This window comes from Danio rerio, chromosome 25 (genome assembly GCF_049306965.1).
Source record: "Danio rerio strain Tuebingen ecotype United States chromosome 25, GRCz12tu, whole genome shotgun sequence".
NCBI lineage: Eukaryota > Metazoa > Chordata > Actinopteri > Cypriniformes > Danionidae > Danio > Danio rerio.
The window spans coordinates 38,247,222-38,263,810 of NC_133200.1; the positions used below are offsets into that span (position 1 = coordinate 38,247,222).

Below are 16,589 nucleotides of genomic sequence, written 5' to 3' on the forward strand. Positions count from 1 at the left end.
ACAACTTCCTGTTTGAGCGCAACAGTGAAAGCAAAGACACACGGATCAATACAAACACTCTGAAACGAGATTAGCTGGTAAGTTTACTGAGAGACAGCACAAATATTTGCGCATTTTATGTCATTTTATGTTCATATGTGATGAGGCTAGTTCGTTTTTTGTAGCATGTTAGCATCGCTGTGTACAGTAGATGTGTACGCGCTCATATCATGTAGGAAGTTGTTGATGTTTGTTTTATGTGTGCTAATATAAGAGTCTGAATAAAAAATAAAACATGAGGGGATTTTAAAACATTATGTAGTTCGCGACCTTATTTAGATGGAGTTTTGTATAAACATACTAGATATTTTGCGATTAATTTATTTATTTTTAACGTGTAATGATTGAAGTTTAAAGTAAAAAGGTCAGATTTCTTACTGAATCGGGTCGTTCGTAAATAATAAAATATAGTAATAGAAAAATAAGTAGTTAATAACTTATACATCGACCGGCCACTTTATTAGGTACACCACTAGCTTGCTTATTGCTGTCAGAAGTGCTTTGCTGGCTAATATTTAACATGCTGATGGAAACATTTTCATGCTGATGGTTATTTTGCTGGAAGTAAACACCAAAAGATGAACAGCAAGAAGAATACCAAGATTGTCCGCTGTATTTAAGCATTTTCCATTCATTTTGTTTCCCTGGAAATTATATTCACTCACTGGCCACTTTATTAGGTACACCTCACTAGTACCGGGTTGGCCCCCTTTTGCCCTCAGAACCCCCTTAATCGTTCGTGGCATAGATGAGGTGACATTGAGGCCAAATTCTGAGCCGAGCATCCGGATGTGTCAGCAGAAATGGAGACTCATCAGAGCAGGCAACGTTTCTCCAATCTTCTATTGTGCAGTTTTGGTGAGTCTGTGTGAATTGTAGCCTCAGTTTCCTGTTCTTAGCTGACAGGAGCGGCACCCGGTGTGCTCTTCTGCTGCTGTAGCCCATCCGCCTCAAGGTTGGCCGTGTTGTGTGTTCAGAGATGCTCTTCTGCAGAGCTCGGTTGTAACGAGTGCTTATTTGAGTTACTGTTGCCTTTCTATCAGCTGGAACCAGTCTGGCCATTCTCCTCTGACCTCCGGCATCAACAAGGCATTTGCACCCACAGAACTGCCGCTCACTGGATATTTCCTCTTTGTCGGAGCATTCTCTGTAAACCCTAGAGATGGTTGTGTGTGAAAAACCCAGTACATCAGCAGTTTCTGAAATACTCAGACCAGCCCATCTGGCACCAACAACCATTTCACGTTTAAAGTCACTTAAATTCTTCCCCATTCTGATGCTTGATTTGAACTGCAGCAGATCGTCTTGACCGTGTCTACACATCTAAATGCATTGAGTTGCTGCAATGTGATTGGCTGATTAGAAATTTGTGTTAACAAGCAGTTGGACAGGTGTACCTAATAAAGTGGCCGGTGAATGTATAACATACATTTAACATAACAGTAAACAGAATCTATTAATAATGTAAAATAATGCTTAAATATGACATAAATATATGACATTTGATTCAGTTAACCCTATTAAACTTTCTAAAACACTAGCAGAGTTGACATGTTTCAGCATGTGGTGCTTTAGCTCAAGATAACTCAAACGTGGCCAATTAAAACAGACATTTAGTTATGCTTATGGACAGTTCACTCAAGGAAATTAAATCTGTCGTCTGTATTTACTCTCCCTTAGCTTGTTCCAAATTTATACTATGGAAGTCAATGCCTACTAAGTAGTTTTAACAGCACCTGACCTGACGTATTGACACAGTATTCATGCACTAAGAGTTTAAGGTGTGTGCACACTGCCAGCGTGCTCTGGTTTATGGCTGCAATCATGTGATGATCTCAAGATGTTGTCTTTGTGATTCAGGACACAATGTGCATGATCTCTGGAGGATGGAGGATCAGAGAGCGTACGCTAGAGTTGAAGACGAGAGCACTTTAATAAAGACAGCATCAAAGCGTGACCATGAACTCCAGCCGGGCCCTCCGTGTTTCGTCTACACGCTGGCCTTCTTCTCGGCTCTGGGAGGATTTCTGTTCGGCTATGACACCGGAGTGGTTTCCGGAGCCATGCTGCTCCTCAAGAGGGAGAAGAAGCTCAGTTCTGTGTGGCAGGAGCTGCTGGTTTCCATTACTGTCGGTGCCGCTGCTGTTTCCGCTCTGGCCGGAGGGTTTCTGAACGGACGATTCGGACGGAGGGTCTGCATTCTGCTGGCCAGCTTCATCTTCTGTGCTGGAGGAATCATACTAAGCGTCGCACGCAATAAAGAGGCCCTTCTGTGTGGGAGGCTCACGGTCGGGCTCGGGTTAGGTGAGATCTGCATCCAGACAACGAGGAAGTCTGTTCAAGGCTGTGTTTATTTAAAGTAAAATACACTGAATGCAGAAATATTGGACAATTCAAGTTAAAGGGGACCTATTATGCCTGTTTGTCAAATAAGTGTGTATGTGAAGTTTAAGCTCAAAATAACACACAAATAATGTTTATAACCCTTTTAAACTCACTCTTTCAGGCTTCGATCTTAATTGTGGTGTTTTGGTGACTGTCGCTTTAAATGCAAATGTGTTCTTTTCAAAAGAGGGCGGAGCTACAGATGCCTGTGTGTCAGCACAGTGGGAGATTCAAAACAGGACTAGTGTTCTATGCTAATGAGGGAGAGATGGTCACTAGTGGGCGGGGCTTTCCCGCTCTGATGATATCAGACTAAGGGAGAATGTCAATCAAAGTGTTTCTGCAGACTGTTTATATCAAGTCTGATTCCAGGAATCGCGTCGATGACGGTGCCCATCTACATCGCTGAGGTATAAAACACTTTCAATAGTGTTTTATGAAAATTCAAAGGATTTTCTTTAAAATAACACCTTTAAAATACCACAATTTTGCTTTTACACCTCTGCATGTGGATTTGGGAAGCTTTTAAATTTGGGTAGGCAAAATCCAGGCGTAAATCACAAAATAGCACCATAGTTTAACTGGTTAATAATGTCATGCATAGATGAATTTTCAGTCACATTTTATAATACGGGACACGTTAATGTTAGTTAATATATTTACTATAATGAACAAACAATGATCAATATATTCATTAAAGAGGACCTATTACGATATGTAACCCAGGCTCGTAGCCAGGGGTGGTGCGGAAGACCCACCCCTCACTGACAAGGGTCCAGAATTTGTCTCATACTTGAGCTCATTTGACGTGTTTTGATTGCTATTCCACATACATAATGAAAAGGTATGTGGTAAAACAATACAGGAATATACAGCACCATCAAAAAGAAATCTCAGCCAGACTAATGGAACAAGAAACAAAATAAAATGACACACGGATAATGATTATAACCCTCTGAAACGGACCCTTTTAGGCTTTGATCCTAATTGTGGTGTTTTGTTGACTGTCGCTTTAAATGCAAATGAGATTGTGGTGTTTTCAGAAGAAGGCGGAGCTACAGATGCCTGTGTGTCAGCATAGTGGCAGATTCAAAAACAAGACTGACGTCCTATGCTAATGAGGGAGAGATGGACACTAGTGGGCGGGGCTTTCCCCCTCTGATGACATCATACTAAGGGAGAATGCCAATCAAAGTGTTTCTGCAGACTGCTTATATCAAGTCTGATTCCAGGAATCGCGTCGATGACGGTGCCCGTCTACATCGCTGAGGTTTCTCCTCCAGATCTGCGCGGTCAGCTGGTCACCGTTAACACTCTCTTCATCACCGGTGGACAGTTCATCGCCAGTGTTGTGGACGGAGCCTTTAGTTACCTGCCTCATGACGGCTGGAGGTCAGAAAAACATTCATTTTATTGTGATAGAGGCATTGTTTTTACACTCGAACAGCATACGCACTGAAATTCTCTGATTGGTGGAATTTTCTGCACAGCATTATGGGTAATGTAGTTCTTCAGGATGAGTTCTGTTATTTAAAATAGGCTGAACAGCTCAGAAGAACAAAAGGCTCAATGGGTTTGTTTTTATAATGAATATATTTTCAGATAAAGTATATGTGTTTAGTATTTGAGTTATAGTCAATATTAATATGTCAACATGAGTTTAGTGGCTTTTATTAAATTAAATTTGCACTATTGGGATCTTGTTGTGTTTTTTTATTCAATTTTAGATTTAGGGTTTTATTTTTATTTATTTATGTGTGTTATTTCACGGTTATAAACGTCTTTTATTAGCTAGTTTAGTTTATAGTATAAACTGTGCGTCAAACGTGTGGACTGAGGCCAAAAAAAAGTCAAGAATTTGTTTTAAATAGTACCTATGGGAACAATAAATGAATAAACAGCACTGATGTAGTATATAGAGAGGAAAAACTACAATCTCATGAAGTACTGCAAATCAAAAATTAATAAAAACTATATTTTGGCTTTAACTAAAGAAAGATTTATAGCAATATATGTGTGTAAAATACAAATATTTAAATATTTTAAGACTTGATTGGTGCTTCAAGACAGTGGGTGGAGCTAAAAGTCTCTTTTTAGCCATTGTGATTGGTGGAATTACCTGCAGAGCATCATGGGTAATGTAGTTTTTCAGAATGAATTCTGTAATTGAAAAAAAAGGTTCAATTGGTTTTATTCATTAATATTTAAGATAAAATATAGGTATTTGTCGGCGCCAGTAGCCTAGTGGTTAAGTGTGCTGACATATAGCACCATGGTGCTCACAGCGACCCAAGTTCAATTCTTGGCTTTAGGTCCTTTGCCAACCCTTTCCCTCTCTCTGTTCCTAATACTCTCCTGTCTGTAACGTTTACTGTCCTATCCAAATTAAAGGTGTAACCCCCTAAAAACATTATTAAAAAATATATATATTTATATGTATTTAGTATTTAATTTATAGTCAATGTTAATTTAAAACAGACCAGAATTTGTGTAACCAAAAATCTTATGTCACCAGTATTATTATTAGTGTTTGGACTATTGGGATCCTATTGTATTGTTTATTGATTGTTTAAATGACATTTAAATAAAATACAATTAATTAAACAAGTTTATTAAATAGGTTGAACAGCTCAGGATTGCATTGATGAACGTGTGTGTGTGTGTGTGTGTATGTGTGTGTGTTTGTGTGTGTGTGTGTGTGTGTGTGTGTGCAGGTTTATGTTGGGTTTGTCGGTGGTCCCTGCCGCTCTTCAGTTTCTAGGATTCCTCTTCCTCCCTGAAAGTCCTCGTTGGCTCCTGCAGAAGGGATTTACCCAGAATGCACTACTGGTGCTCCGTCAGATCCGCGGCGATGTGGATGTGGAGGAAGAGTTCGAGAGCATCCGCTGCAGCATCCAGGAGGAGCAGAGAGACGTCGCAGGTCATTAATTAATTATTTATTCATCACTTTTTGAATGGATTGCTAATGGACAGCAGTGATGATCTGACTGGTGGTCTTTCAGGGGGTCCGGTTTTGTGGCGTATGCTGGCCTCTCCTCCGGCTCGTCGAGCTCTTATCGTGGGTTGTGGACTTCAGATGTTCCAGCAGCTCGCGGGAATCAACACCGTCATGTAGGACATTAGCAGCACAACACTGCACATTATCAACACTGCATTAAGCCCCATAACACACATATAGCTTCCAGAACTGAGCAGGGAATTGCACTTTGCAGGTATTTAAACTTGTATTTTGTGTGACTGTGCCAGTTGGAAAAATTCATTTCCCTCTGGGATTAATAAAGTGAAATCAATCAATCAATCAATCAATCAATCAATCAATCAATCAATCAATCAATCAATCAATCAATCAATCAACAAATCAATCAATCAATCAATCAATCAATCAATCAATCAATCAATCAATCAACCAACCCTTCAATCAATCAACCAACCAATCAATCAATCAATCAACCAACCAATCAATAAACCATTCAATCAATCAACCATTCAATCAATCAACCAATCAATCAATCAACCAACCAACAAATCAATCAATCAATCAATCAACCCTTCAATCAACCAACCAATCAATCAATCAATCAACCAACCAATCAATCTGTCAATCAATCAACCATTCAATCAATCAATCAATTAATCAACCAACCAATCAATCTGTCAATCAATCAATCAATCAACCAACCAATCTATCTGTCAATCAATCAACCAATCAATCAATCAATCAATCAACCAATCATTTAATCAATCAACCAACCAATCAATCAATCAATCAATCAATCAATAAATCAATCAATCAATCAGTCAATCAACCAACCAATCAATCTGTCAATCAATCATTCAATCAATCAATCAACCAACCAACCAACCAACCAATCTATCTGTCAATCAATCAATCAACCAATCAATCTGTCAACCAATCAATCAATCAATCAATCTGTCAAAATTAATGGTATAGTTTACCCAAAAATTCTGTCATCACTTACTCTCCCTTATTACAAACCAGTTTGAGTTTTCTTTTGGTTGTGTTGAACACAGAAGATATTTTGAAGAATGCTGGAAACTTGTAATCGTTGACTTCCACAAGTCAATGGGAACAAAAAACAAGCTCAAACTGGTTTAGAACAAGTATAGGGTTAGTAAATAATGATCGAATTTTCATTTTTTGGGCGAACTGCCCCTTCAACACCCCATTCAATTGGGGCGTCAGCGTCAGCGTTTCCTATTTACTTTGAATGAGTGACGTCAAGCGTTGCCGAACTGCATTGTGGATCCATTGGCACCGTTGCTCGCTGCAGAAGTTGGGACTTTCTCAGCTTTTCAAGCGGCAACTGAAGCGTCAGCCAATCAGATTGCTTCATGCAAATACACCAGCTCAGACAGTAACCGATTGTGGACTAATTTCATTGGCTGGCGCTGCTATGATGATTGCGTCAGCCCCAACTTCAGACACGCCCTCGGTCAAGCGTTGACGCTGAAGCCCTGTGTGAATGCACGGTAAGGCCAAATGTGCGTTTACACTTGCCAGTGTTCCACAAAACTCGAGTGCGTGTGTTAGTTTGACTTATAGTGCTTTATGTCAGTGGGCGGAGCTACAGATGTATTTTTTCGCAATTTTACTTACTGAAATTCTCTGATTGGTGGACTTTTCTGCACAGCATCATGGGTAATGCAGGTTTTCATTAATTCAAGAGTTCTATTGTTTTAAATAGGTTGATTTCGTGAGAATAGATGGGTTGGACAAAAGCAAATACTATTCATTTACCTCAGAGCGCACATTTTTTTAAATAATAGTTTTAATAGTTAACTTGTTTTATCTTTGGCATGATGACAGCGCATCATATTTTACTAGTTATATTGCAAGATACTAATATTCAGCTTAAATTGACATTTAAAGGCTTATCTAGGGAAGTCATTGGACGATTCATTCATTTTTTTTATTTATTTTTTATGACGCCACTTCATACTTTAGTTTCCTTATCAAATCTTCTGACCAATCAAATGCTCTTTAGTGCCTGACATGCCCCGCCCTTTTTTTCTCATTGGCTTTTCATTTGATGCGCTTGAGCTCAATCACTCACAGACAGAGCTTTGATCAAACAAAACGCTATTGGCTGCTTTTTAAAGGGGAGGAGCTACATTAAGCCCCGCCCGTTCTTTATATTTCGGTAGAGATTTTGTCAATCCTCGACTAAAAATTGCACATTTCAAAGCACTTCCTGCGACATTTAGTTTTCTCATTTAGTTCTCTGAATGCTGCAGGTACTACAGCGCCACCATCCTGCAGATGTCAGGAGTTCAGGATGATCAGATGGCCATCTGGCTGGCCGCCGGCACAGCCTTCACCAACTTTCTGTTCACTCTGGTGGGCGTTTGGCTGGTGGAGAGAGTGGGCCGCAGGAGGCTGACTATGGCTAGTCTACTAGGTGAGGATTCAAACACCGCCATAGACATGTGTGTGTTGTAGGGTTGTCACGATCCTGGAACCTCGAAAAATATCGATATTCGATACCCCCCCCACACACATCCCCCAAATCACACACGCGCACAAAACTATTCATTCATTCATCTTCCTTCTGCTTAGTCTCTTGTTAATCAGGGATTGCCACAGCAGAATCCACCACCAACAATTCCAGCATATGTTTTACGCAGCAGATGCCCTTCCAGCAGCAATCCAGTACTGGGAAACACCCATACACCTTCACATTCACACTACGGAAAATCTAGTTTATTCAGTTCCCCTATAGCGCATGTGTTTGAACTGTGGGGATAAACCAGAGCACTCCTCACAGAAACGGCAACTGACACAGCCGGGACTTAAACCAGCGACCTTCCTGCTGTGAGGCAACAGTGCTAACCACTGAACCACCATGCCGCCATGTTTGAAATCGAATAAATCAAGTCATTGTACACGCTCTGACCAATAATAACCAAAAGCAATATTCCTGTATTGACACTTATCGGATTATTGATATGTTTGATAGCTCGAGTGTGTAGTGTGAGAATGATGGTGTGTGTGTGTGGGAATGATTCAGGTACTGCTGTCAGCCTGATGGTCTTGGCTGCAGGATTCCTGCTCTCGGCTCAGGCGTCTCCACCTGTGACCTTTCACCCGTCTAACCCCTCCATCCACAACTCCACCTGCGGAAACTATGGGTGAGAAATGTGTTAAAAACGTGGGTTAAACATGTGCCAGCTGACATGATCAACTTTATCCCTCTAAAACGAGCATGTTTATGGTCGAAATGTTGAAGTCATTGACTGGAATGCAGTGTGAAGGAGCCTTTAATTCAAGTGATGAAGTGCTAAATGCATCGGTTTGTGTTTTAATGTTTATAACTTATGATATAGTTCAGTAACTTCAAACAAGAGTGTGATTTTCCCGAATATCAGCACAAGTGCAAATGTTTTCTTAATGTTATACACCGTTCAACAAAAAAGAAACTGATATTGTGTAAGTTACATTTTAGACACACTATTGTCTGTTTTTTATTTGTTTGTTTGTTTGTTTGTTTGTTTGTTTGTTTTTACCAAAGAGCAGGGCCAGACGGAATCTGCAGACGTTTTTTGCTATTTTTTTTTTTTTTTAGAATATGCAAAAAGGTACATAAATTGGGATCATACAAATACAAAAAAAAACATCGACAAAAAACATAACAAAACAAAAATAAAAAACAAAACAAAAACAATATAGTCAGGTACTGTTAGGTGTGTGTGTGTGTGTGTGTGTGTGTGTGTGTGTGTGTGTGTGTGTGTGTGTCCATGTAAAGGTAACTTGGTGGAAAGGTCAGATTACATACATTAGGAACAATATCAGCCAATAAATGAATCAAGTATTGCAGATACAAGTAAAACAGATAAAAAAGAAACCAGTCAGAGTTAGGGGTGTCACGATTTCGATTTTTTATCGAAATCGATCGAAATTTATGCTCAATTTCGATTATCGAATCAAAAAATAGAATCGTCGATGCTGCCACGCCCCCATGTCACGTCAGCTTGGCTTGCAAAGCGGGAAAAAAAACAGGCTTGTTGAAGTGCTTGTTAAACTGCAGAAGCAGGAGACCCGTCGACAGAGCTTAAACCCTCTCCTCTTCTAATAAAGTCGCCGGTGTGTAAGCATTTTGAATTTCCAGTGAGTTATGTTGACAACGTCCGTATTGTCGACAAAAAAAAACACAGTTTTGCAAGCTCTGCTATGTACGTATTACGTACGGTTCTTCTGATAGACAACACCGGCATCGCGATCCTCCGCCCGCCCCTGTTGCAAATCCGCTCGCGAAAAGTACACACTCAGGCCCTGTTTACACTGTCTTTGTTTTTAAATGGCATTTTAGAACGACAACGATTTGACATCCACAGTGGCGTGTAGCATTTCTGAGCAGCCCTCCTTCCTCTCTACCTCTGAAAATGCACATCACGTGACCACACAGACGCACACACACACACAGCCATGCGCTCGAGACAGCAGGTCCAGGCAGTCAGAGGACTGCTTCAATCCTTCACTCACTTGTACGAAGTCATTTTAGCGAACACCTCAGATACTGTTGGCTGGTTCCTGTTGGTTGTGCGTCTTTTTTACCGACGCCATTATAACGACACAGATCACTGCCTGTTCACGAGTCCCGCAGAAAAAGTGATTGACAGGTGGTAATTATGTGTGTATCTTGCCTTTATTCATTTACTGTATGATTTGTTTATGGGTAAAACAAAGACCATGCAGGTCAGGTAGTTTAAACGGTAGGCTACAAATAATTAATTGGTCATTAATTAATTAATTACTCATAATCGAAAATCGAATCGTGCCTTTAGAATCGACAATGTAATCGAATCGAGGATTTGGAGGATCGTGACACCCTTAGTGTGTAATGAGTAATAATTCTACAGTGAATTATTTGAGTCAATGATTCATGCATAAACACAGTCAATACATTTAGAAATGAATCAACCGTTTTGAACGAACGCTTTAAAGAATCAGTCATTAAAACAGGCTCTTATCGCCATCTACTGGTGCTGTTAGAGTCATGTTTATTCATAGCAAGAACCAGCCACAAATCCAATGTGGCAAAAACATAATTTAATTAGTTGCTATTAATAAAAACACTCTAAAATATATTAGGATATAAGAGTGACTGGACTTTTTTTCTGTGTGTTCCTGAAGGTTCTGTGAATCCTGCATGTTGGATCCAGATTGTGGTTTCTGTTACGGTCTGAACGCTACAGCTGTGGTTCAGTCCTCATGTGTGCCTGTAGATCCGGCGAACACAGAGACGGCAGCATTGGGCAGGTAATACAGTAACACAGGTGATAAACACAAAGCATCTTTACTGTTTTAGCAAGTGGTTAAAGTTTTAACATACCTTTAGCATGTTTATTCATGTTGCTAGCATCTTTACTGTTTTAGCAAGGGGCTAGAGTGTCATAACATCTTAGCATGTTTTAACATTACGCTAGCTTGTTTACTGTTTTAGCAAGGGCTTGGTGACAACAAATCTTTAGCATGTGTTAACATGCAGCTCGCATGTTAACTGTTTTAGCATTGGGCTAAGGTTTCAACAACTTTTTAGCATGTTTTAGCATAGCATAATAATCAAGGGTCTTGCTGTACCACTGCAGCACTGTTTCCAGGCACTTTGTAATATTATTTTGCTTGCTTTAGCCATAATACAACATCTATGTCCCTTGATTATCACACCAGAATGAGAATATGGTAATTAAAATGAGCCTATTTCCAAAAAAAGCAGAGTATATTTTAAATAAACATTTTGGATTAGTCATCAGATGGTTTTGGTTCTTGTTCTTGTTTTATTAAGGTGTTTCAATGGCACTCAGAAGGCTTCCAGTGTTTTCTGGGCCTACAACTACTGTCCTACACCATATTCCTGGGTTGTTCTGCTGGGTCTCATTCTCTATCTGGCCTTCTTTGCTCCAGGTGAGTGTTCAGTTCTCCAAACCCAAAAGAAAAAATACTATAGCAACGTATAGTAGATACGATAGTGTTTTTGAAGCATGCTATAGTGAAGTATTTGAATTAATCTGTTGTGGTGATTCTACAGTTGTTTTGGTAATGCAAGGTTCAATGTGCAGTAATGATGTTTAGTTGACGTCAGGTTGTGTGTTGGCGTAGGAATGGGCCCGATGCCGTGGACGGTAAACTCTGAGATTTACCCGCTGTGGGCTCGCAGCACTGGAAACGCCTGCTCCGCTGGGGTCAACTGGATCTGCAACGTCCTCGTATCGCTGACATTCCTCCATGTGGCCCAGTATCTGACATACTACGGTAAAAAAACACAGTATACATGCAAGAGGCTGATGTGGAAACTGGCTGAAAGATGCTAGCAGAGTGTCGTTACATAAAGATGCTAGCAACGTGCTAAAAGCTAACAGTGTGTTAATCAAGTTAGAAACATGTTAGGAGTGTGTTCAATATGGCAGTCTTCACAAAATGACTGTTTTAATGTTAATTCAAAAGTCTTAAATGCGCTAACAGCCTTTCAAATAGTGCTAGCAACATGTTACTTTCTTAAAAGGGTACAAAGACTATACAAATACTAGCAATATGCTAAAACATGCTAACACTCTGCTGAAACATGCTTGCAAATTACATGCTAAAGAGACATGTTGAAATCATAGACCTAAAACGGTAAACATGATAGAAACATGTTAAAAACATGCTAGCAAATTGTCAAAACTGCTATTAACAACATGTTTAAACATTGGTAAAAAAGCTAAATTATGCTAGCAGCATGTTAAAACATTCAAGCAAGTTGTCAAAACATGTTAGCAGCTTGTTAAAACTGAAAGTGCATAAATTAGTATGTAGCTAGCATGTTAAGTGTTTTAGCATTGGGCAAGAGTGGCAACACATCTTTAGCATGTTTTAACATGTTGCTAGCATTTTTACTGTTTTTAGCAAGGTGCTAGAGTGTCAACACATCTTTAGCATGTTTTAACTTGTTGCTAGCATGTTTACTCTTTTTAGCAAGGGGCTAGAGTGTCAACACATCTTTAGCATGGTTTAACATGTTGCTAGCTTGTTTACTGTTTAAACAAGGAGCTAAAGTGTCAACACATCTTTAGCATGTTTTACCATGTTGCTAGCATGTCTACTGTTTTAGCAGGGGGCTAGAGTTTCGATACATGTTTAACATGTTTTTAAATGTTGCTAGCATGTTTACTGTTTAAACAAGGAGCTAAAGTGTCAACACATCTTTAGCATGTTTTAACATGTTGCTAGCATGTTTACTGTTTTAGCAAGGGGCTAGAGTGTCAACACATCTTTAGCATGTTTTAACATATTGCTAGCATGTTTACTGTTTAAACAAGGGGCTAAAGTGTCAACACATCTTTAGCATGTTTTAACATGTTGCTAGCATGTTTACTGTTTTAGCATGGAGCTAGAGTGTCAGCTTATCTTCAGCATGTTTTAACATGTTGCTAGCATATTTACTGTTTTTAGCAAGGGGCTAGCGTGTCAACACATCTTTAGCATGTTTTAACAAGTTGCTAGCTTGTTTGCTGTTTAAACAAGGGGTTAAAGTGTCAACAAATCTTTAGCATGCATTTAACATGTTGTTAGCATGTTTACTGTTTTAGCAAGGGGCTAAAGTGGCAACACATCTTTAGCATGTTTTAACATGCTGCTATTAAGGGGCTTTATTTTAACACTTCTTTAGCATGTTTATACATGTTTCTTAGCATGTTTATTGTTTTAGCAAGAGGCTAAAGTTTTTGACTTAATGCTACACACTCATTTTCAGACTTTCTCAGTCCAGCATTAACATGAGTTCTGTGGAGTCAGCTGTTAAGCTGTTTTCTGGCTGTTGTTTCAGGAGCGTTTTTCCTGTACGCTGCTCTGGCTCTGCTGGGCTTCGTGTTCGTGTCGGGGTGTCTGCCGGAGACCAAGGGTTTGCGCTTGGAGGAGATCGAGTCTCTGTTCAGCAGGCGACTCTGCAGCTGCGGAGCCCACACAGATCAGTACATGCGGGTAAACGGAGGAAACTCCCGCTCTGATGAAGACGAGGATGAGGAGGAGTGATGATGGTGTGAGCGATGCTGTGGTTCTCATTCCAGAGACTCGTACTGTAGACACATTAAACACACCGTAAACAAAAGCGCAACGCTGAGATTCCCTGACGGATCCTGCGCTGATTGTATTTGCACATGTACAGATGACTGTTGTTTATTTAAAGCGTGTTCCTGGCACAGCAGGGCTGACTGGATTCACGCTGACAGGAGGAGAGATCACTATATTGATAAGCACTCTGGAGTGCGGCCCACATGCATATGCGCTTTATTAAACAAATGGGAGATGATCAAATAGAGTTTGAAGCTCTGTTATAGCATGAATATTTGATCCAAAAGTCAAATTCTGTCTTCTTCATATCAGTCCAGACATGTTTTTAGTATTGTAAGGATCTTCGCTTGGTTTTTATTTCCGTGTTACTCATAGGAGCTGTAAAGTTACAACAACATTTAGAATATTACCTGGTAAATTCTAATTAAATGCAAGCACTTTAACGACTCAAAATAGCCGCAAATTGGTATAAAAAAGGACAGAATTGTCATCTTTGGCTTAAGTATTCTTTGGAGTGGTTTCTGGGCTTGTGGTTTTGGTTGTTTGTTAGATTGATTGTCTTGATTTTAGTCTGAATCTGCTGGTGTTTGGTGTTTTAGCGTCTGGAGTTTGGAGCGTTGCATTACGCCACTTCGGAGCCAGAGGGCAGAATTTCCTACATATCAGTGAGTACCAGCCAAAAAAAAACAAAGAGTTTGATTTTAATAAGTGTTTTATTTCACTCTAGAAAGAACATCGAACACAACATTTTTGTATTACCTTTGCATTTTGAATTTACTGAAGAAGTCGATTGAAATATTTGAGTGATTGGAGGCACATCTGCCTGTTGAGCAGAAAATCATTTTGAAAATGCAGTGAATGGGTCACAGAACTATAGACACTTTGCTTTCTCTCATCAAGTTAAAGTTAAATACAACTTTTTGTTTCACAGCTTTTTACAATTACGGATTTGATTTTGCTATTCTGGTGTAAAATAAAACTTCAAGAAAGCCTGAAAATATCATTTTGAGAAATAATATTTGAGATTTTAAGCTGAAAAAGTTGCAAAAATAAAGATTATTACAACTTTTATTACATTTTGAATTCTGTACGTAATTCTGATGTAAAACCGTCTGCAAGAAAGCCTAAAAACACAATTTTAAGATGATAATATTTGAGATATTGAGCCAAAAATGTTGCAAAAAATAAAATAAAGATAACTCTACCTTTTTATTTCACAAATATTCACGATTACAGATTTTATGTTGCAATTTTGATGTGAAACAATCTTCAAGAAAGCCTAAAAGCATCATTTTGAGAAATAATTTTAAGGTATTAAGCTGAAAAAATTAGCAAAAATAAAATTAAGATAAACATTTTATTTCCTTTTTTTTCAATTATGTATTTTAAGTTTCAGCTCTGATGTGAAATAAAACCTTAAGGAAGCCTAAACATAATTTTAAGAATTGAGATTTTAAGCTGATAAATAAATTTGCAAACATAAAATAAAGGTAAATAAAACATTTTATTTCACAAATTTTCACAATTACATTTTTTATCTTGTAATTCTGATGTTCAATAGTCTGCAAGAAAGCCTAAAAACACAATTTTAAGGAATCATATTTAGGATATTAATCCAAAAGTAGCTACAAAAATAAATAAATAAATACAACTTATTTCAGCATTTTGGATTTTATCTTGTAATTCTGATGCCTAAAGCCTAAAAACATCAATTTTCAGACATACTATTTGAGATATTAGGCTGAAAAACTTTGCAAAAATTGTTTCAAGATAGATCCTGTGTTTTATTTTACAAATTGTCACAATTATAGATTTGATCTTGTAATTCTGATGTAAGATATAACTTCAAGAACGCCTAAAAACACAGTTTTGAGAAAGAATATTTAAGATATTAAGCTAAAAATAGTTGCACAAATAAATTCAAGAGAACTCCAACTTTTTATTTGATCATTTTTCTCAATTACAGATTTTATCTTGTAATTCTGATGTAAAACAAAACTTTCAGAAAAGCCCAAAGAAATTATTTTAAGAAATAATATTTAAGATATTAAGCAAAAAAAAAAAAAAAAGCTAAATGGGAATTTTTATTTCACAATTTTATCTTGTAGTTTGCAAGAAAGGATGAAAACATACTTTTGAGAAATAATATTTGAGATAATAAAGATAAATCCAGCTTTTTATTTCACAAATATTCACAATTACAGATTTTATGTTGTAATTCTGATGTAAAACAGTCTGCAAGAGAGCCTAAAAACTGTTTTGAGAAATAATATTTGAGATATTGAGCCAAAACAGTCACAGAAACATGAATAAAAGATATGGTCCAACTATTGTGAAGAGCATAAACATAAACATATGAGTTCAGAATTGTGAAAAAGTCCATAAACTGAGGCCTATAATAATATAAATAACTTCAGAATTACAAAATAATAGTAAAAATGCAAACAATTAATCCAGAAAAGCTATAAACTGTAATTAAATAATCAGAATATAAAGAAAAATCCAGAATTTATATTTAATTAAAAAAATAAAGCCACCATGTATAAATTTAAATATTAAAAATAAAGCAAATTTGCAGAATTAAATAAACCGCACTGATCTGGAGTCAGTGTGTTAATGGACCGTGTGTTTTGATGTGTTTCAGTTGCAGTAATGCTGACTCTGTACGTGGATTGGAAGATTCATTGTTTGGAAATGATCGAACTCTTACTGTACCGATTAAACATGTACGTTTGTTTGCTGGATTTGTAGATTTGTGAGATCAATAAATGTTTCTGACTCTCTGATCTCTTTCTGGCTGAAACCTGTTCACTCATGTCTGACCTCTGACCTCTGACTTTTAACCCTGAGCTGCCTGAAGTCTGAACATCTACATCAGATTCGATTTGCACATGAGCATATAGTTCAGATTAATTCATGACAATAGAAGAGACCGTGTTAAAGCTGTTTATTGGTTTTCCTTTAAAAAAATGTATTTAAAAAAATGACAGTGAATGATCATATTCTTATATGCTTATTTGATGAAGTTTTACTCAAATTTAGAGTTTTAATGTTCATTAAAATGTTCCTCTAACGTCTTATATATATATATATATAT

The 16,589-nt window shown here is 37.9% G+C and overlaps 1 protein-coding gene across 3 annotated transcripts; it reads left to right on the forward strand.

Moving 5' to 3' along the window:
- Positions 1–2: 2 nt before the first annotated feature.
- slc2a13b (solute carrier family 2 member 13b) lies at positions 3–16,278 on the forward strand. Of its 3 annotated transcripts, XM_005163180.6 has the most exons (13): positions 3–77; positions 1,900–2,343; positions 3,657–3,816; positions 5,139–5,344; positions 5,427–5,535; positions 7,681–7,844; positions 8,454–8,574; positions 10,577–10,702; positions 11,229–11,347; positions 11,543–11,695; positions 13,248–13,402; positions 14,092–14,157; positions 16,137–16,278. In XM_005163180.6, the coding sequence occupies exons 2-13, from the start codon at positions 1,926–1,928 to the stop codon at positions 16,143–16,145; spliced, it is 1,806 nt and encodes a 601-aa protein (XP_005163237.1). In that variant the 5' UTR covers positions 3–77; positions 1,900–1,925; the 3' UTR covers positions 16,146–16,278.
- The last annotated feature ends 311 nt before the right edge of the window (positions 16,279–16,589 follow it).

Excerpts from the sequence above, each read along its gene's own strand:
- slc2a13b (XM_005163179.6), top strand. The coding sequence starts at position 1,926 with ATGGAGGATCAGAGAGCGTACGCTAGAGTTGAAGACGAGAGCACTTTA. Across the intron at positions 3,817-5,138 it reads CTGCCTCATGACGGCTGGAG|GTTTATGTTGGGTTTGTCGG; the intron begins GTCAGAAAAACA and ends GTGTGTGTGCAG. Across the intron at positions 8,575-10,576 it reads TCCACCTGCGGAAACTATGG|GTTCTGTGAATCCTGCATGT; the intron begins GTGAGAAATGTG and ends GTGTTCCTGAAG.